The 20,098-nt window shown below is 54.8% G+C and overlaps 2 protein-coding genes across 23 annotated transcripts in view; one reads left to right on the forward strand and one right to left on the reverse strand.

The window, feature by feature from the left end:
- ENTREP2 (endosomal transmembrane epsin interactor 2) overlaps positions 1-13,793 on the forward strand; it is a 423,055-nt gene extending 409,262 nt beyond the window's left edge. For both annotated transcript variants that reach the window (XM_070571721.1, XM_070571713.1), the window contains 4 exons: positions 1,748-1,823; positions 7,034-7,261; positions 9,038-9,112; positions 10,203-13,793. In XM_070571721.1, the coding sequence (XP_070427822.1) occupies positions 1,748-1,823; positions 7,034-7,261; positions 9,038-9,112; positions 10,203-10,525 (702 nt within the window). In that variant the 3' untranslated portion in view covers positions 10,526-13,793. The remainder of the gene's footprint in view (positions 1-1,747; positions 1,824-7,033; positions 7,262-9,037; positions 9,113-10,202) is intronic.
- Positions 13,794-14,795: 1,002 nt separating this feature from the next.
- The window catches only part of APBA2 (amyloid beta precursor protein binding family A member 2), a 226,028-nt gene continuing 220,725 nt past the window's right edge, over positions 14,796-20,098 (reverse strand). For 20 of the 21 annotated variants that reach the window (XM_070571727.1, XM_070571772.1, XM_070571751.1 and 17 more), the window contains 2 exons: positions 18,701-18,841; positions 14,796-16,050 (listed from right to left, as the gene is read on the reverse strand). In XM_070571727.1, coding sequence (XP_070427828.1) covers positions 15,979-16,050; positions 18,701-18,841 — 213 coding nt within the window. In that variant the 3' untranslated portion in view covers positions 14,796-15,978. Of the gene's footprint in view, positions 16,051-17,457; positions 18,842-20,098 lie in introns of all 21 variants that reach the window. The other variant, XR_011525819.1, reaches the window with a different exon arrangement.

The raw sequence follows: 20,098 nt of genomic DNA on the forward strand, positions 1-20,098 counted from the left end.
AAGGAAGCCAGTGACGCTTCTGCAAAATATGAATCGAATCCAATTTCCTCCTGACCTTGTCCCACTGTGTATTTTACTTCTCGTTTTATTTAGATTTCTTTATTACCAGAAGCTTTTTTTTTTTTTCAGGCGGCAGGTCTCAAAGTTGCCACCCACCCCTGCAGAAATTAAAAATAGAGCCAAATAGGACGTTAGATACAGGAGGAGTTATGGAAGGAAACAAACCTTTGGGGCGTTGTTCTTTCTGTGTGATTTAGCAAAAGATTCTTGACACGTTGCCGACTGTGGTTATTGGGTTTAGTGATTACAGAGAAATGGAAGGCAGTGCTGATGGCGGCAGGAACCCCGGTCCCCTCCCCTGCCCCCGGCGGAGCGCGATGGGCTTGTTCTAGAGCCTGAGCGGGGTGGCGCCTGCCTTCCCCTCCCCCGCCGGCGCAGCCCCCTTGGGCCGCCGCCCCCAGCAGTGGAGGGAGGGCCACAGCCCAGCACCATGGGGCAGCCGCTAGGTTGGAAGCAGAGAGATGAAGACGCCCGGCTGTCTGATTGAAGTGCCGGGAGAGCAGGGAGCAGAAATGTAATTACCTGGGCTGGCATCAGACCAAGCTGCAGGGGCCTGCCTCACCTTCCCGGGTCTGCCCGGAGCTCATTATTTGCAAGCGTGTCCCCAAAGCGATTCTGAAATAACACGAGGATTCGGAAATCGTTTTTAAGATAGCACAGGGGTTCGTGTGTACAGTGTTCATCACATTCGGGCACACGGCCTGTGGGGTCCATTGTCCCTAAAGCAGCCATGGAACAGATGTTCTGGCCAAGGGCAGGAGCCTGCCGTGCAGAGGGCTGGCAGGCACAGAGCAAATGCCCCGTCTCTGCCCAGCAGGGAGGCCCCTCGTGTTCCCAGAAGCCCCTCTGGGCAGAATGAGCCATTCAAAAAGAAAGCTGCAAGAGCGTGATGACCATCCAACACCATGCCAGCTTCACTGCCGCTCACCCCACCAGTCAAGCCGGTGTCAAACAGCATGCTAGGGGCCCTGGTGCCATGGGTCACTTTCAACCTGGCACATACCCTGTGTGGACCTGACCCTGAGCCCGAGCTCAGGCAGTGAGGGCGGCCTCGGGAGCATCCTCTGGATCCCACTTGCAAAAGGCAAAAGGGAAGAGAGAGCAGATGCAAGCTGTAAGGGAGTCTGGGAGCTCATTGAGCCAATACTCATTGAGGATACTTGTTAAATGCCCACCCTGCGTCCAAACTATGCTGGCCCAGAGCCTTAGGAGTCTCATGACTGTTGCTCCTCGGAGGGCTTATTCTTCTGGAGTGGAAGCAGGGAGGAGAGAGTGGTTGAGGGGAGGGGCTTGGAAGTGAGGGCAGGTGCTGTCCTACCTCCTATGGTGACACTGGAGGATCCTGTGGGGCCTGTCCATCCCTAACAGTGCCCATAAGTGGAAAGTGAGTAGCCCAGGGTGGCACCTGGTCCTGGTGGGCTCTCAGGGAGTGAGCAGCACTCTGATCTCTAAGGGTCAGAGAAACTGATTTTGGCCTTGGCAAGGGCATCTTCAGCCTCAGGCCTCCTACCCTAGAGGTTTGGGGAGAGTGGAGGAAGTGTAAGCACATGGTTCTCAGTGCTTCTTACTAGAAGACAAGCTCTAAAGTCAGCTTTTATTTCTGGAGGCCATCGTGATGTCCCCTCCAGACTGCAGACGATCCCGAGTCTCTCTGATGACCTTCTCAATGCCTTGTTTCTTGCTGTAGCTTACAAGTATGGATCAGCAGGTGACCGAGTCCAGCTCCGGGGACGCAGATGCCACCACTGGCTTCAGCACGCAAGGTAATCCTACCCCTTTCAGTCTTTGAGCTAATAAGTTTCTCTTTTTCAAAGGATGTCTCTGCTCTGCCTCCTGCTGCTCCCCTCCCTCCATTTCTTACTCTTTAAGGGGATGGAATTTGCTCCAGCCTCTCCTGCTAAGTACCATATCAGTTCTCCATGTTTCCTCCCTTACCTGCATCCGGGAGTCATACCTGGCAGACCTCCTGCTTCCTCGGGGGTTTGCGCCGCCCCCCCCCCCCAGCACCCTCTCTCTCTCCCTTGATGGGTATGGATTTGAAGAACAGCATGACTCAATCTGGGTCTACTCTTTCCAGAGCAGAAATTGTACCACGCTGATGTCCACATGGCTCCTCCCTCAGAAGAGGCTGGGCTTAGAGGGATCCCACTGGCTGCAGAGCAGGAGGCTGGAAGTTGTGTCCTGGAGGGCACTGAAGGAGAAATGTCAGAAGTCAGATCTCAAATGTGGACTGGGAGCCACAGTATGAAGCCAAGGGCAGGGCATGTGGTCCGAGGCATCAGGAAAGCAGACGACACTTTGTAGCAGAGGGAGCAAGTGGGCAGGGGCTAGGCATTTCCAGGGAGCCTTCCTCTTGAGGTCCCCAGGCAGGCTCATGTGGGGGAGTTTATTTGGAGACCAAAGTCAGCTAACTTTCAAGATGACTGAGGATCCCAAAAAGGACCATGATTATATCCCCAGGGCTCTCTGCCCCCCACCGCCTCCAAGTCTTAGTTAACATCTAAGAGAAATCAGCAGGGCCATCCTGCTGCCAGGCTGCCTCTGTGTTGCAGAAACCACGGGTCTCCTCCATTGTGGGATTAGGAAGTGAACTTGTGCTACTGTTAGTGGCTTCAAGGAGCCTTTAGAAGCTGTGTCTAGGAGGTGGTGTCCAGTGACCTTCCCAGAGACTACCCCAGGGTGCAGTATGTCTCCAGGCCCTGTACAGTGACCACACAGTCTAGAGTTTAGGCTGAGGGGCCCTGTGGCCAGGCCGCCCCCCACTGCATCCACATGACTCCTACAAATCACAAGTTCTGGAGGAAAACATGCCAGGCAGCCTGGCAGCTAGGGAGCCCATTGCTGTGTGTGGTATCAGGGCAGGTGGAGACGGGCAGAGGGGTCTGGGGGCTTCTCGGCAGGACTTCAGCAGGGCCGGGCCCTCCCCACTGCCCAGGAGCTGTGCAATTAACTGGGCTGGGCCCAGAGACTCAAAGGTGCTTCCAACACCCAGACTTCTGGCAGAGGGACCAGACCTCTGGTTGGGCAGGAACATACAGAGGAAGACAGAGGCTCACGGGTCAGCAAGCCATGCAGATTTTTAAATTCAGAAAAGACGCCACCCGCCAGGCAATTTCTGTCTGGGGTGAGGTTGAGTCAAGGTCATTTTTTTGCCTACGCAAGTCCGATTACTCCAGACCATTTGTTGCTTTTACACCTTTGTCAAAAATCAGTTGGGCATAGTTGCCTGGGTCTGTTTCTGGACCTTCTATTGTGTTGCACTGATCTGTGAGTCAGTCCTCTGCCAGTTCCACACTGTCTTGATTACGGTCACTCTACGGTAATATGGTGATGCCTTCCACTTTGTTCTCCTTTGTCAAGATTGTTCTAGCTACTCTAGGGCCTGTGCCTTTCCATATCAATTTTAGAATCAGCTTGTCTGTATCTACAAGAAACCTTCCTTGGATTTTGATAGGAATTGCATTAAGTTTGTAGAGCAATCTGAGTAGAATTGCCGTGTTTCTGAAGCTGAGCCTTCCACTGCATAAACACAGTACCTCTCGCCGTTGATTTGCATATGCTATGATTTCTTTCACTGGTGTTTTGTCATTTTCAGCACACAGATCCTGGACATGTTTGATTAAGTGTATGCTTATGTGTTTCATTTTCTCTGGAGCACTTGTCAATGGTGTTGTGTTTGCATTTTTGGTTTCTGTGTGTTCACCATTAGTATACGTGATTGACTGCGATACCAACATGATTCATTTTTGTGTGTTGATCTTGTATCCTGCAACCTTGCTGAACTCACTTATTAGCTCTAGAATTTTTTTTTTTTTTGAGATTCTGGTATTGTTTTTCACCTATTAAAATAACAAAATAGCTGGGGCTGGCCCCGTGGCTGAGTGGTTAAGTTCACACACTCCGCTTTGGCGGCCCAGTGTTTCACCAGTTTAGATCCTGGGCATGGACTAGCACCACTCATCAAGCCACTCTGAGGCAGCGTCCCACGTGCCACAGCTAGAAGGACGCACAACTACAATGTACAACCATGTACTGGGGGGCCTCAGGGAGAAGAAGGGAAATAAAAAATAAAATTAATTAAATAAAATAAAGTCTTTTTTAAAAAAAGCGAAAACAAAAAGCACAAGGACATGGAGGGTGGCAAGGCCTCAACCCACCCTGACTGGCACCTTGTAAATCAGCCACCTCTTTGGCAAAGCATTTTGGACAAAGAGCCATAAAAATGTTTATGCCGTTAGATGTGGTGATCATACTTCTGGAACCACCTAGGAAAGTAATGCAAAAAAAAGAAAACACTAAGTGTGAAAATAAATGGTGGTTGTGTTTTTCACAACAGTAAAAACTTATGGGGACAATGAAGTCTATTAATAAAAGTCAAGGCAAACACGTTACATTATTATACATTAATTAGGAAAAATGCTTGTGATCTGTTAGGTGAAAAACTGGAAGTCCACTAGGATTATGACTCCTGTCAAACATAGGCTCACAACCAGGGTGAGGATGTGTGGAAAGGAGCGTTACCAGCCTAGGGCTGCAGGGTTTTCCCCTAATGTTACCCTAATTTTATAAGTTTCTATTGATTATATGTATTCAGAGCTAAGTTGCATCTGTCTCTCCATGACTTCGTTTCCCTGAGAAACTCAGCTATCGGATTATCACTGACATTAAGGAAATTGGGATCAAGGTGTGTACATATGTCCAACCTCATCAAACTATATACGTTAAATATGCGGTTTCTTGTATGCCAGTTACACCTCAATAAAGCTGTAAAAAAGAGAAAATTGGAATCAAGAGGAATCAGCAGGAATGAATAGTATTCAGAATAATTTTAATATACTGCTGTGTAATTTTGATAAGATTTTGATAGTGTTAATAATGCAATTTCTAGACTCGAAGTTGTCTAATGATACAAGAAGGTGATTTTTCTTTTCTGCATTTATACATCCAGCTTTGAGTACTTGCCCAGTTATTCCTTAGAATAAATTCCAACGAGGGAAGTTGCTGAGTCCAAGGGGATGTATATGTTAGGTTTGGATGTATTGGCCACGGTGCATTCTGGAAAGGTTTTATTACTAATTTGTATACCCACCAACAGTGTTTATGACACTCCCACGACATTGTCATCCTGATTGTCTTTGTTACCCTTGTAGGTGAACATGACACACACACACAGACACACACACACACACAGTGTTGAGTTTGAAACTTTTTACTTGTTTATTAAGCTCTTGTAGGTCAGTGTTTGGTCTATTTTTTCTATTGCAGTGGTTTTTGTTTTAGATTTATAAGAAAAAGTCTAAGTAGAGACGTGGGGACATACATGGGAGAGACACTTGTCCTGTTTACTGCAGGTGTGCGTTCCTGCTTTACGCTTTGCTTTCCCATTAATGATGCCTTTCGCCACATACAACTTTACCATTTTTTATAACTGTCAAATTTATCGAGCTTTTCCTTCATGGTTTCTGTCATGTTTACAATGTCGTTCTCCACCCCAAGGTTGTGGATTTATTCTCATATGTTTTCTAATACTATTCTTATGGTATCTTAAAAAAGAAAAGGATTCATCGTCCTGAAGAATTTTTCTTTTTGCATGTGATGTATGAAGTCTGGTTCATCTTTCTGTTTTTCCAAATAGTCTGCTAACTGTCCCAAAGCCTGTCTTGAGGGGGCGGCGGGGGACAGTGGAGGGTGTGTAAGCAAGAGTGCTCTAGAGTGGAGCCGCTTCCAGCTGCTCTTCCCCTCTCCTCTGTCAGCCGAGTTTCCTCAGCCGTGGAATGGGGGTAACCAGCGTGGACTGTGAGGATTAACTAGGAGGTCTCCGGTAAAGCCCTTGGCACAGGGCAAGCTCTCCAGTGTCGGGGCACACGGAGCAGCTGGAACAGTGAGGCCCCCCCCAGGTTCCTGGTCAGGACCCACAGGAAGGGACGGAGGGGACAGACCCCAGAGCCTCCCACCCCTGGAGAGTTCAGGCTGCTGTGACTCTCCCAGAGTGGCCCCCAGGCAGGCCGCTCACCTGGGAAATCTACCCCAGCGAGGTGAGGAGCCACACGGAAGGGAGCTCTGAGGTGGTCTGGTAATGGGAAAGAAGAGTGTGGGGAGCAGCGCTTCTCAAGCCTTAAGGTGTCTGCAGGTCCCCTGGGATCTTGTTAAAGTGCTGATCCAGTCCCCCAGGGTGCCTCCCTTGGATATAAGGCACCCGGCCCGGGCAGCATCACAGGTCTAGAGCAGTGGTTCGCGCACTTAGAGGGCATCAGAACTCCCTGGGGGCCTGTTCGAACCCTCATGGCTGGGCCCACCCCAGAGTCTCTAATTCACTGGGTCTCTGTGGGGCTGAGAAGTTGCATTCCTGACATGGGTGAGGCTGATGCTGCTGGCCCCGCCCACGCTTTGAGAACCAGGCAGGTGTAGTCTGGGCTGGTTACCCAACCTGCCTGACCCAGGGACTGCACACCAAGCCTGGGGTTGCACCCCCTGCATGGGACAGGCAGGTGCTCATGCCCACCAGGACCTGGCTGGGATGCCCCAATGTCCCTCAGAGACCCCACCTTTCTCTGCCTGGGTCCTGGTCATTAAGCATCCCATGACCCCCACCTTCCTGGATTTCAGACCCCCCAAGGGATGCCCTGGGTGGGAGATGTGGCTGATTCCTGACTTGTATCTCTTGTGGAGTGTGGAGGGTCTCAGTGCCCCCACCCCTCCTGGAATGATTCTTGGGAGATCATCTGGTGACCTGCGACCTTTGTGCACCACAAAGCATTTGTCAGCCTGTTCAGGGGTTCCATGACCCCAAGATGACAGGGTTTGTCTAGGTTTGGGGTTTGAAGGACAGGCTGCCTACGCCCCCTTAGATGGCTCTGGGAGGCTGCACTTTTCGCACCCACTCCGACCGGCACTTGGGCAGGCACTGTCTCGGCATGGGGTGGCTCTGTGGTCGCCCAGCACCAGCACTAATGCTGTGTCCCTTGCCTTGCAGCACCTGCCGACAGCACGAGCCTCCCGGCATCAGAGGGCACTGCCACACGCGGCCCGAGCCTCACGTCCCCCGATGGCCCTGTGGACACCCAGTCACCCCTGCTGCCTGCCCAGCACCCTGGCCATGCATCCCCAGAGGGCCCGGACCAGGGCACACGGGTGTGGCTGGGTCCCGGGCGCGTGGCTCGCTCCGCCAGTGACCCCACCTCTTGCACGTCTGGCATGGCAGGTATGGCTGGCCCTGCCCACCCCTGTCCTCAGTGTGTGCCTTGCTCTGCCCTGGACATGGCAGACTTCAGTGACCCCGAGAGTCGAGGCCAGGGCTGAGACCCCTGCCCAGAGGCCACACTGGGGATGTGGTCTTGATGTCCAAGGCCACTAAGTGGGTGTGGACAGTGTGGAGTCTCTGCTATGCCTCCACCGGGCTTACTACTCTGGCCAGGGTCAGGGAGAGGGGGTATGGAAAGATTGGGGTGATGGGAGCCCACCTGGAGGGTCAGCCAGCCCCCAACATTAGCCTACTGGCTGTACACCAGCTCTGGGGCCCAGGAAGGGCCTAGGGTCAGGCCACTGGCCCTGGTGACTCCCCCCTAGGACTAGCCTGGGCTACACCCCTGTGGGAAATGCCAGTGCCTGCTTAGTGGTCTAGCGGGACCCGGGGCCTTTAAGGCATGGCTGTGTCTCAGTGACAGCGCTGAGAGGGCAGGTGTCCGCCAGCTGGAGCGGCCCAGGCAGACACACGTGTGTTTTCAACAGCACTCGTGGACACCCTTTGCAGTGCTTCCAGGTGTGGCCTGGAGCTTGTGTCACAGTTGACCCATGTGACTCTTAGACTGAGCAGTGCCCTCCCTGGGCTGTAGGAGCTGGTACCAGAGTCCCTGTGCCCAGCGGCCCAAGAATTTGCATTTCACACCAGTTCCATGGGAGTCTTGTGCACCCTGAAATTGAGAGCCTGCACCCACTCTTGTGTTGCTGGTTTTTGAGGTAGAAGATGGCACTGTTTTTGCCAGTCAAGATTGGGGGGCCTTTTGACTGCAGTGCCATCACAGTGGGGACCTTCATAAAGTGGAAGTGACAGAACCCTAAGGAGACCCAGTGGGTGCCTGGACCAGTCTCGCCTCAGTGGTCTTATCCAGCTGAAGCCCAATAGACTAGAGCCTGTCTGTGCCCTGGGAGAATTGCACCCCCAGAAAGAAGCAGGGACCCGCAAAGGTCCGTTGCCTGGCAGTGCCCTCCTGGTGGAATGTCATCAGACTGCATCTGCAGGCTCCCTGGCCAGATTCCTCTGTCTCCACCTTCCCCTCTGACATTCAGTTGCCAGCTCACATGGAGAAGGCTCCCTCAGAGTCTTCTGAAGGCGCCCCCTCTGCCAGTGTGTTCCAGGGTCAGACCTTCTCTCTGTCCTCTAGGGCCACACGTCGTGACATTCGCACACTGGGGTTTGGGGGAGGGTCCCATGCACTTGGAGGGTCTGCTCTGTGGCCCCCTGATGGCTTTCTATGGTGTGTCCCCCTCAGTGAGATTCATGCTCTGAAACCATGATGTTTCAGGGATGGAGATGAAGGGAAGAGGTGGTTTGATTACACGTTGTCACCACGGCTTCTCTGTATCCCGCCACTCCACCCTGTGCCCTCTACCTCCTCTCAACCAGATGAGGCCATTACTGTTCCACACATCGAAAGCATGTGCCTCCCCACTCTCTGGAGACCCTTGGATGCGGATGGGCATTCGGATGATAGCATTCGGTCTGTCTGTGGCACTGGCCCCTGTGCTGCCAAGGCTGAGCTGAGGAAGAAACGGGCCCTGGGGACGCTGCCTGCCCCACGGTGGGTGCAGCTGCAGGGATGTTCCTGTTTCATCTGTACATGGGTTTGCTTAAGTTCTAGAGTTTTCCTCTGCTTGTCTGGCATCTAAAATATATTTCTTAGCCAAGGGAGGATCATTATAGTGCTATTAGGACTCCTCTCTCCCTTTCACGTATTAACCGAATCTCTTTCTGGTTAAGGCAACACCTCTTCACACGCCCCCTCCTGCAGCCAAGACCTCGAAGCAGGACTGTCCCGGGCTGCTCTGGGAACCGGTGAGCTGCTCCTTTTCTAAGACACTTGGACATGTGCTGTGCAATGGGAGAATGAAGGGGTGACTGATGTCTAAACCCAGCCCCTCAGAGAGTCACTGGGAACATGGGTTCCCCAGCTATCTGGGCTTTGGCAGAACTGCCTTCCTGTCCCTTCTCTCTTGGTGGAAGATATGAGAGGCTATACCTCAGTGAACATACGCAGGCTGCTTGTTTTACTGTATTGATGAGATTCTGTTTTGAGGGGAGATTGTTTACAGTTTCTTATGCTTAACTGCCAGGTTTGCTCGTTGCCACCAAAAATATCCCAGACCACCCAGAATATCTTTCCTTTGTGTGATTTGGAACATAGGCTGGGCGAGTCGGGCCTTACCCTCATCTTGGTGACTCGGTCACAGCAGACTGCCTGAAGCTGGCCTTCTCTGGAGGCGCATCAGATCAGTGTTGGTTCGGTGGGTCCTCCAGAGCAGCCGTGGGCCCTGCAGGGGCTGGTGCCATTTCCCCAGCCCTCGCCTGGTGGGCACTGGGAGCAGGGCACCAGGCACTCTGAGCTCTGCTGCCCATAACAGGTGGCTGCTCTCTACCCTTGACATGGCAAGGGGGCTCTCATTGCCCCTCTGCCACCCCCAGTGCTGGCCTTAGGGCAGACCCATCTCTGGATGCCATAAGATTCACAAGGGGAAAGGTCATTGGGCCGGGGAAGGCTGAGAAGGGTCAGCCCCACGGTGAGCTTGGGAACCCTAGCAGAGCGGCCAGTGGAAGGGGGCCCCTGCCCTGCCCCGGCCCTTCTCTCCCGCCCTGCTTCACAGTTTGCCCTCCTGTCTCCAGTCCCCCAGCTCCGGAGGCTGTAGGGCCTCTAGGTTAACGCGGCTTAACTCAGGGCTGAGAGGGGCAGGCCACTCAGGGGACGAGGGGACACAGGAAGCAGGGGCCCGCCCAGAGCACTAGTCCAGGAACCCAGAAATCCCAGCAGAAAGCTCGTCCCAAGCCTGCTTGTGTTTGCGTTTTAAAAAAAGCATTTAGTTAACAGCTGCCTTTTGTTTGGTTTTGGTTTTGGTTGTTTTCAGATTCTATCTTTTCCCTTAATTTTTAGTTTCCCTGTCTCGCTCTGTCGTGGCCGCCTGGGCTTGTCGGCATCAGCTTTCAGCCTCGGGGGAACCGAATACCTGGAAAACCCACCAACCATTAAAGCCAGAGGCCTTACAGACGGTCTCCAAAGAGCGGCCGCGCTCCTTAGTGGACAGCAAGCCCTATGCAGATGCCAGGGTTTTGGTGGCTAAATTTTTGGAACACTCCAACTGTGCCCTCCCTCCTGAGGTGCGGCACGTGGTGGGCGCCATCCGCTCGGCGGTCACCTCTGAGGAGCGCCACATGGAGGAGGCCATCTTCAGCGCCAGTGTTCTGGACCAGGTGTGAGCGAGGCACAGTTCTAGATGTGGACACGGACAGGCCTGCTGCCGGAGTGTCCTGCCGGAGGCCGCCATGCTCTCGGGGGGAGGCCTGCAGCCCAGGAGTGTCTCTGGGGGGCTCAAGAGGAGAACTCCCGTTCCCTCTCTTCAGGGGGGTCCGATCAGTTGCTTTCGTGGGACGACACTTCCTATATTCCAGTAATACAGAGAATGACTCTCTCATGTCCGTCGTGAACTCTTTGGTTTTGTCAGGCATGTAGCACCTTGAACCAGCCAGCGTTACAGGAATACAGTGACAGGTAACACTCACATAACTAAAGACACGAAGTATCTTCAAAATCAAGGCCATTAAAACACAGGATTCTCCCCCCAACCCCGAATTAGTTTAGTGTTAAGTGGATAGAGGCTGACATCACATAATGAGACAATTTTCCCATGTCGTTTGTGTCACTCAATGATCAATTTTTTATCTTATGCTGACTTTAAAGAAAATAGGTAATATCAGCACAGATGGCAGCCCGGGCCCAACTTCCTGCCCACAGGGCTACAGGGCTGTTGTGCAAACAAATATACAATGGGGGACTTCCACCGTGGCCTGGCCACCCCCCGGAAGCAGACAAGGGTGGCAAGGGGCTTTGAGGGACCACCCCCCCATCACCTTGTCTCCCAGGCCTCCCTTCTGGGCCATCCCCTTGTGGGGTGCCTTCCCCCCTTGCTCTCTGGCTCTCTCTGTCCTGTCTCCCACTCTTTAACTGGTTCCAGTACGGAGCCGACTCTTAGTTGTTACTTGATCCCTAGCAGTAAGCACCCGTGGCGAGCCCCTCTGGGGGTTTCCCCTGTATCTGCCCTCGCCAGAAAGGCGTGCATGGGTGCAGGTCTGGGGGAAGAGGCCATCTCTCCGGGACACGTGCACCTCCTGAGGAAGCAGGCCTCTGGTGATCTAGGACAGTCCCTTCCCCAGCAAGGCGGCAGCAGACACACCTGCATTGGAGGATGCAGGTTGTAAATCATTTATTTCCGTAAAACACCCACTGAGTTGGGCATGCAGAAGCAGGCAGGCAGGCCCAGCCTCCTCCGCAACAGCAGCTTGGGCACCCCGCCCCTCATGTTCTGGCAACATCAACAGCATCTGCTTCCCAACAGCAGCCCTGAGGCAGCACTGTCCTCGAGGGAACTTTCTGCAGCCATGGGACTGCCCGTACCTGTGCCATCCACAACGGGAGCCAGCACCTGAACTGAAACTGTGGCTAGTGACCATTCATGGACAAAGCAGCCCAGGGCCCAAAGTTCTCAACAAAGAGCCCACGGGCCTGGCACAGGAGCACAGGGGGAGGACAGACGGGCACCCACAACTGCTCAGGGCCCAGCAGTCTGGGGCTGCGTGCTGCCTTCCCCTCTGCTCTACACCCCCCTGTAGCCAGTGTGCTGGGTGCATCTGTGTGCTGCCCTCCCCTCTGCTCCACGGCCCCCTGTAACATCTGTGTGCTTGAAGCTGGGAAGGAGGCAGCAGGGAGGGTTTCCAGCCCAGCCACCTGGAGCCCCTGGGAACTGAGGCATGGAAGACAGCGGCGACAGTTGGCTGCGAACACTTTGAGTGCTTCACTAAGGTTATTGGTCATTGCCTCCCAGAGGTGAGACAGCTGGAAAAATATAAATCAGGCCTTTTGATGACAACCAGAACTTTCCCACTAGAGACATACCAGAGATGAATTTATGAGCACTTTATTCAGACTATAAAACAGGCAATCTAGCCTCTAATTCTTCTCCTGAGGGCTTTTGAAGTTCCCAAAAGCAAGTCCCCTTGCAGGTAGAGTTAACTGACAGTTTTTCTAAGTGGCCTCCCCTGAGCCTGCCAGCAAAGTGTTAATGGCCCCCATGCCCTAGCCTCTGAATCAGGGCATTTGTCAGGTCTCTGGAGAGGGGGCCAGAGCTTATCAGTGGTTTCACCTGCTTGGGGGAGCCACACTCCGACTTGGGGGCTCACACAGCAGTGTCCCTGTGCCGAGCCCTCAGGCGGGTTAAGCCTGCAGTTGTCAGACCCGGCTGCAGTTCGAGCGAGGCCAACCCATACCCTCCCCATCCCCACCTCTGGGATGGAGCTCTCAGCATCAGTATTTTTACTGGGCAGCCAGGGTGAGTGAGTGCCAGGAGTCCTGGTCTGGTGCTGTGTCCTTTGCGTCTCCTTCCTACAGCAGGACAGTATCTTTTCTGCCATCCGGATTCCCACCACAGGCTGTGCCTCCACTAAGGTGCATGCAGGTGCTCTGGCCTGAAGCCCGACATCCCGGACGTTATGAGTGCTCTGTCCTTCACACGCCCTCTCACGCTCAGTTTTGTATCTGCTCTCATAGCAACTCCATCCTGCAGATGAGGAAACTGTACCCAATTTTATACCACTGGGCTAGAACCTTCTGCCTCCTAGCAACAGGGCTGTCAAGACGGCAAGGGGGCACAGGAAAGGGCCCCGGAAGAGAGGGGTGCCAGTAGATCCACAAGGAATGGGCCGGGGACCCAATCCACCAGCCCTGGTGCCCTTGACCCTGCTCTGCTCAGCAGCTTCCAGGAACCAGAAGCCTCAGCAACGAGCACCCTGAGCCCCAGACCATGTGGGCACATGGCCAGGGGGAAGCTGGTTTCCACCCCTTCGCTGATGTACCCTCTCCCACCTGGGAGCCTCGCGCACTCGGTCTCTGAAAGGGCCCCTCACCCCATCCAGCTGGGTCCTGTTCTCCTCGCTCTCGTTAACATGTCAGCAGGCCCGGGCAGAGCTTCCGGGCTGCAGCAGGGCAGGCGAGGCATGGGACCCCCACCACCTGCAGGGACCCCTCCCCACCTGCACAGGCCTGGGTCCTGGGCGCTCTCCCTGCCGTATCCAAGATCTGAAGGGAGCCACAGCCTCTCCAGACACTGCCGTTTGACCCTGGCCTGGGAGCTGCCAGGACGCTGAGGTGGGCGAGCTCTGGACCCCAACTCTGTGGCCAAGAAGCGGGGGACTCATCCTTCAGGAGGACTTAAAAGAAGTCTCCTTCAGCTGGCGACACTGATCCAAACCAAAAGCTTCTAACAAACAAACAGAAAGCTGATTTCAAATGGATGTCTTTACCCGCCTCAGCTGCATTGATTCACAGATGCTGCTATTAAGGCAGAATTTATAGAAAATTGTTTTCAAGCCACAGGAGACCTGTTTGTACAACTTGAAGGTTGTATTTATTTAATGTACCTCAAGGTGTTTTCATAATGATCAGTGTTTTAATTAATAAAAACTATTTCTGGCCTCTGCGTCTCTGGGGTCTAATTGGGACAAAGACAGAAGCTGAGTGCCCACGTGCACCACTGATGACCAAGGTCCTGAGGGAGAGCTCGCAATGGCCAGCCAATGAGTGTGAGGCTCCATGGCCACCCAACTGTTTCCCAGTATTCTTCTGAAGAAGGGCAGGTCCTCGGGGCATGAGGGGGAGAGGGCAGATGCCTAGACGCACACAGGTCCCGCTGACGCTGGCCCACAGCTGCCCCTCCATGCATGGGACATCCCAGGCTTCCGGGAGGAATGCAGGCTGTTTGGCTCACAGCTCTTTACTTTGGATTTCCTGTCTTGGGCACTGCAGGGACCTACCCCTTGGTAGGACCTACTCCTTTTCTGAGCTGAGGCCCCTTTCCTCCAGCTTTTACTCCTGTGACATTCTTCTTGTCACCCAAGTGCGAGCCATACCTGGCTAGCTGTGAAGCACGTCCTCAGCAGCTCCCAGCATGGAGCGAGGACAGCTTGTGGGCAGGCCAGAGAAGGGGTCCTACTGGTCCAAAGTCCCCAAGCTAACACGCTGGGACAGACCCCCAAGCCTACCAGCCAAAGCCCATGTTCAGCCCTGCCTCCCCATACCCGGTGACACCAGGACGGTGGCCACAGAGAAAGGTCAGAGGCAGGAGTGCTGCTGAGTCCTGTTGTGATTCGAGACACGCTGCGAAGACCCCTGCAGGTAAGGAGAAGCGGCTGGGACTAGGACAACCGGGCCACCTTTCTGTTTTCCCTTATTCAATTAGTTGGCAGCCTGGGATGGGGTGGGTGGGGTGGGCCTTCCAACCTGTCACCATCAAGGGCCTGACACCTGGTGCCTGGACTGCCCACCTCTGACGTGGTTGGCGAGGACCTCCTCCAAGGCCCCAGACCCAGAGGGGATGCAGTCACCACCCAGCATCCTTGAAGAGCCACGGTGTGAGGCGGGACGTTAGAGGAAAGTGGGGCATCCCGCCTCAGTTAACAAACCAGCCGGACGAACAGCTTTTCATCATGACTTCAGGTTTATTAGTGATATTAGCGAGTCTTCCTAAGGTCGGCTGCATGCAACACACAGGGCACTCCTTGAATACAGTAATCCTAAAGCTTTAGTTACTGCATGGTAAGGCTTCTTAAGTCACAGTGTATTCTCCAAGGCCTGGGCCAAAAAAAGAGACTTCCAGACAAAATGATGTCAGTTAACATTGATCGCTAAGGACTGAACTAGACTACGTTTCACTTCATCTACACACACTCTAATACTGCTCGCGGCCGTGGCGCCGGCTCCCCAGGGACCCGCACCCACTGCTGGCTGCCCGGGGATGGCAGAGGTTGAGTTTTCTGGTGAGGGCTTTGTTTTCCTTTTGTGGGGGAGCTCGTGTGTGGATGCATGTGTGTAGACAGAGGGCAATGCCCCGCCGCTGTCCTTGCCCCTGGGAGGAGGAGCGGGCACGCGGCCCACTGGGTGGGGAGGCCTGTGGGGAGAGGCAGCCGCAGGGAGGGAGGGAGCCCAGGGAAGTCCACAGAGACTCAGGACAGGTGACGGTCATCTGAAAACCCTAAAGTCTGAAGAACATCGTGTCAAAATAAAAGAACAGTGGTATTCTCTAAATAAATATGGAGTTTCGATGTGGTGGCCATCATCTTTTATTTAACTCAGGAACGTTGCCTTTCTCGTTAAATACAATCACATGTTCCCAAATGCAATTACAAGTCACATCCTGAGAGCTGGGCTGTCCAAGCTCCCTCGAGGAAGCAGCGGCAGAGTCAGCCTGTTTGGGGCTGTCAGGGTGCCCTCCCGCCGAAGGAACCCAGACCCCCAGCCAAAGGAGCCAGCGGGGCCATCACTGCCACCCCCAGGAGCTCACTGTCCTGGGAGACTCCCTTCACAGCCACCTCCGGAGGCACCCACGTCCGCTCTCCAAGGCTTCAGGGAGAAAGACACACGCCACACCACAAAGGGGCAAACAGACACGCTCGGCAGTCATAACAAGAAAATTCAGGATGCGGCAAAATACTTGACCATTCTACAAAGACTGGTTCCTGTGACTCTCCTTTGATAAAGACATACCCCTTTTTGTCCAAAAAAAGGTAGGTGGTGAGGGCACGCCCTTCAGGGGAGCCAGTGTCCTTGGTGGGCTGTGTGGACAAGGGTCAGGTCCTGGGTCCGGCCTCCCGCTCCTGCGGGCCTAGATGTACAGCGGGGTCTCCTGGCCCGTGAGGAGCCTGAACATGGCAGCAGGCATGGTCTTCATGTGGATCTGTCAATGAGAGGCGGGCTGAACCGGCTGGCCCTCCCTCCTCACCTCTCCCCTCCCTCCATGCATCCCTCCCAGGCTGGATGTGAAAATCCCCGGGGGTTTTCTGTGTAAAGTACCAGCTGTAGAGAGAAGGAAGCAGAGGACCTGCCCACAGGGATCTAGGAGGCGTTTCCTGACTCTGCCCTGGGCTCCCCACCCAGATCTTTAGAGGGTTTCACACACGGTCAAGTGCTAGTCTTCCCTTCTGTTCAAGCTGATACCAGAGGGGTGAAAAATCGGACTTTTCACTGAGACTACAGTTTGCCCAGTCGGCTGGGGCAGGCTGGGGTGCCCAGGCCTCCGCAGACACTGCAGGGTGCGGGCCTGGCATCGGTGAGGAGGACAAGGAGAAGGCCACACAGTCCTTCCCTCGAAGCTGGGGGAGGCACGTGTTCTGGGGCTGGGAACCCACACTCTGAGGACCCACATCCTTTGGGGGTCAGTTAGCAAATGAACTTTCGGGGCCTGGCCTCACTTCCTGGCTCCGAGGGGGCCGGGTGCCCAAGCAAGACACCAGACTGCTCCCTAGGGAGACTGGCCGCATGGAGCATGCACCCCAAAATCCCTCAAGGGCAGGGGCAGGAAGAAACTAAACCACTGGAGGCAAAGGGGGCTGGGCTGTGCTTCTGCTACCCCCTCAGCTCTGCTGCAGCAGGGCCGCCGGGCTCAGGTCTCTGCGCGTGGGCCGCGGTTCTGGGAGGTCTGGCCGGCCTGGGTGCTGCTGGCCTCACCCTCCCGTGTCTAGCGGGAGGCTGCCAGGGGTGCAGCCGCCCCCCAGGTCTGCCATTCTTCTGGCAAGCAAGTCTCAGGCCCTCTTCCGACCAACCGAGACAGGCCAGTTCTGCAGACGTTTTCTTATTGTTGCACATGCTCCCCACCCTCCCCCACCACCAGGATCCATTTGATCAATTTAGATTAGCTCCTTCATGCCCCCAGGATGGCTTTTTCCATCAAAAGATTCATTCTCTGTAGTTCCTCAATCTGAAACCCACCCCCAAGGCTCATCAGAACAAGTCTTGTTCATCAGGGACTGGTTTTCCAAATGTGCTCAGGGACGATGGGAAACGCAGGCAGGTGCTTGAATCCCCCAGCCCCGGCCAGTCCAGCAGGAGATCTGGCCGGGCTGGCCAGGCTGAAAGGGTTCACACCCCCTCAGCCTGCTTTCATGCCTCTGAATATCAATTCTTCTCAGGTCTGAAGAGCTGGAAACATGTCTCATTGTCGCAGGCCCTGCTCCCCACCTGATGGATTTCTTCCTAGGCATGAGGCTGAGCGCCGAGTGGGGCAGCAGTTTCCGAGCGTGTGCTTAGGAAAATGGGGTTTTCCTTTCTCTGAAGCCATCTGTAAAAGGGGACTAATGGCGCCTACCTGGCCCCTCTCCCTCCTGAGAGCCAGCCGTCAGCGACCACCAATCCAGGGAAAGCTGGCTTCCTCCCCAGCCCTGGTAGAGTCACAAAATACTGAGTATGCTGACTGAGCCAGGAAACACAATCTGAAAGGATCTGAAGCCCCCTCAGGAAACAGCACCCTTCCCAGGGGCCAAGCCACAGCCTGCCCCACCCCACAGGCTGCAAAGACAGAACCCACGCTCTCTTCCCCATGCTGTCACAGGGTCTGAGCATGCCACTGCCCCTTTCAAAATCCCCTGGGGGTCCCCACAGCCCTCAGAATCAACCCAAGCTCCCCAGCCCAGCGCTTGCACCCTTCACAGCTGTCCCCCCGCCAACCCAGCTCTTCAGCTCTATCTCAGCCTCCCATGCTTCTCCCAGGGAGACCCTGACGCCATTCACTCTGACTGCCCCTTTCACACCCACTCACTCACCCTGACACACATACTCACTCATACTGCGTGAGGCCTCCTTCCCAGGCACACCACAGAGACACCACAGTATCACCCACTCTAGCGTCTTCTCACCCTGAGTCCCCCTGGTCACCGTGAGCTCCTTGAGGAAAACTGCCCCTCCCCTCTGAACCCTCGTCCATCCTCATGCTAGCATGGCGCTGACGCCAGAAAGAACTAGAGAAGAAGGGAGGTTAAAAGCAGCTAAGCAGGAAAAGGAGGAGCAGCCACGGCTGGCCGGCTCTGTGGGCAGGAACACAGCAGGCACGGGGCGACCCTACTTCTGTGGGGAGCCAGAGCCTCGTGCGCTGGCAGGGGAGTCCTGCAGAGGCCAGGGCTCCCAGACTGAGCATGCACGATCCAGTTCCAGAAACAGTGTCAAAGGACCTCTATCCCCGACCTTTGCCCTCCCATGTGCTGCACAAACAGAGCCGAACAGGATGGCAAAACGCCATCTGCCATCCTGCTCATCCTTGTCACAGGCCCTCTCTGGGTGAGAGACAAGCCCAGCCAGCTCAGCTGATGCCCAGGGCTGCCCAGAGAGGGGCTGGCTCACAGAGGTCAAGGTGGGAAGACACCAACAAGCAGAACATGCTTGAGACCCGGTATGGACATGCTCTCCTGAGAAGGGTGGGGACCAATGGCTTTCTTGAGCATCTCATACACCCGCCTCAGGGGTCAGATGTTGGTCATGGAAATGTATGGGCCCAGATGCCCCTAGACTTGGATTGTGGCTCCAGGAAAAGGAAGGCGGCGGCAGCACAGTCTTACCTCCCCAACAGAGTTGGACAGAGCTTGCACTATCTTCTCGTGGGCCGTGGCCACCACGCTCTGCCCATTGATCTCGATGATACGGTGGCCGACACGGACACCACCTCGCTCCGCGATGCCCCCTCGCATGAGGCTGCAAATCTAAGCAGACACGTGTGTCAGGTTAGCACACAAGATCCTGCCACACCCGCCAGCACTCACTGCTGTCCCCAAGGATGGGAGGGGGAAGTTAACCATGCAGAGGGAGAAGCCCCACATGACAAATGCTCCACATGCCATCTGCTGACCCATGAATGGGAAGGTTTATGACGTGGAACGTGTTGTTTAAAAACGGCGTGTGGGAGGATCATCAGGCCTCTCAGATTCCCCCAGGGTGCAGTGTGCCCCCCTAGCCATCCCAGAGCCTTTGTTCCTGTGTCAGGGGAGTGTGCAGGGCTGGAGCTGTGCACAGGGAAAGCACATTCTAGAAGATTCTCTGCCAGCCACACTCTGCTCCTCTTTCAAGCGAAGATAGTCACCATTCCCATTTCACAAGGAGGTGATGATTTTGTGAGTTGACAAATGGAAAGAGTTTGGGGAAATGATGATGAAGCCCCCAAGACTGTGAAATTCACTAAAGATCGAGTCATCAGAAACGTGTACAGCCATGCAGACAACAGGGAGAGGAGAGCCGAGGGCGAGCACTGTTGGCTCTCGGAGAGAAGGGGGGCTCCCGGGGGGCTCCATCAGGCCCTGGGGGACCCACGAAAGGCACAGGAATGAAAGCACCAGGTAGGAGGAGTGTTGAAGTCCTGGCGAGGTGGTGGGGGAGGGAGCACCAGGCCTCTCCCCACAGCAGCTGCTTCCAAGGACCTGTGTTATTGATCCACGGACAGCGCAGGGGCAGAGGCAGGCATCCGATGGCAGCGCCCCGAGGGCTGAGCTTCCTGAGAGCAACCACAGCCACCACTGGAGGTGTCTCCTGTCTGCCCCACCTGTCAACCCAAGCCCAGGCACCTCCACCAGCATCCTAGCATCACTGGGACCCTGAAGCCCCTTCCTCACCATTATGTATGTGCCCCGGAGGGCTGCGCCCCACCAGTCCTGCTTGAGGATGAGGAAGAGGGAGCCCAGAGCAGGCGGAGGAGGCCCAGCTGGCAGGACCCTGGCCCCCAAGTGCCCAGTGGCCCACCCCACGTCTCCTAAAGGCCTCACTGAATTCGCAGCAGCCTTTGTCCTTACACTTTCCTTGGTCTGAAAAGACTACCAGCAGAGCCATGGTCCTGTGGAGGTTTTTGTGACTTTTTAGGGGTCCTCAGACTTGAAAAGGCAGGGAACCCTGACCCAGAGTCAGGAAGGGTGATTCTGGTCTGCACTCTAAGAGGTCACCCTGCCTGCAGGAGGCACAGCCGTGGGGAA

The sequence above is a fragment of the Equus przewalskii genome, chromosome 1, assembly GCF_037783145.1.
Source record: "Equus przewalskii isolate Varuska chromosome 1, EquPr2, whole genome shotgun sequence".
In the NCBI taxonomy this organism is placed as follows: domain Eukaryota; kingdom Metazoa; phylum Chordata; class Mammalia; order Perissodactyla; family Equidae; genus Equus; species Equus przewalskii.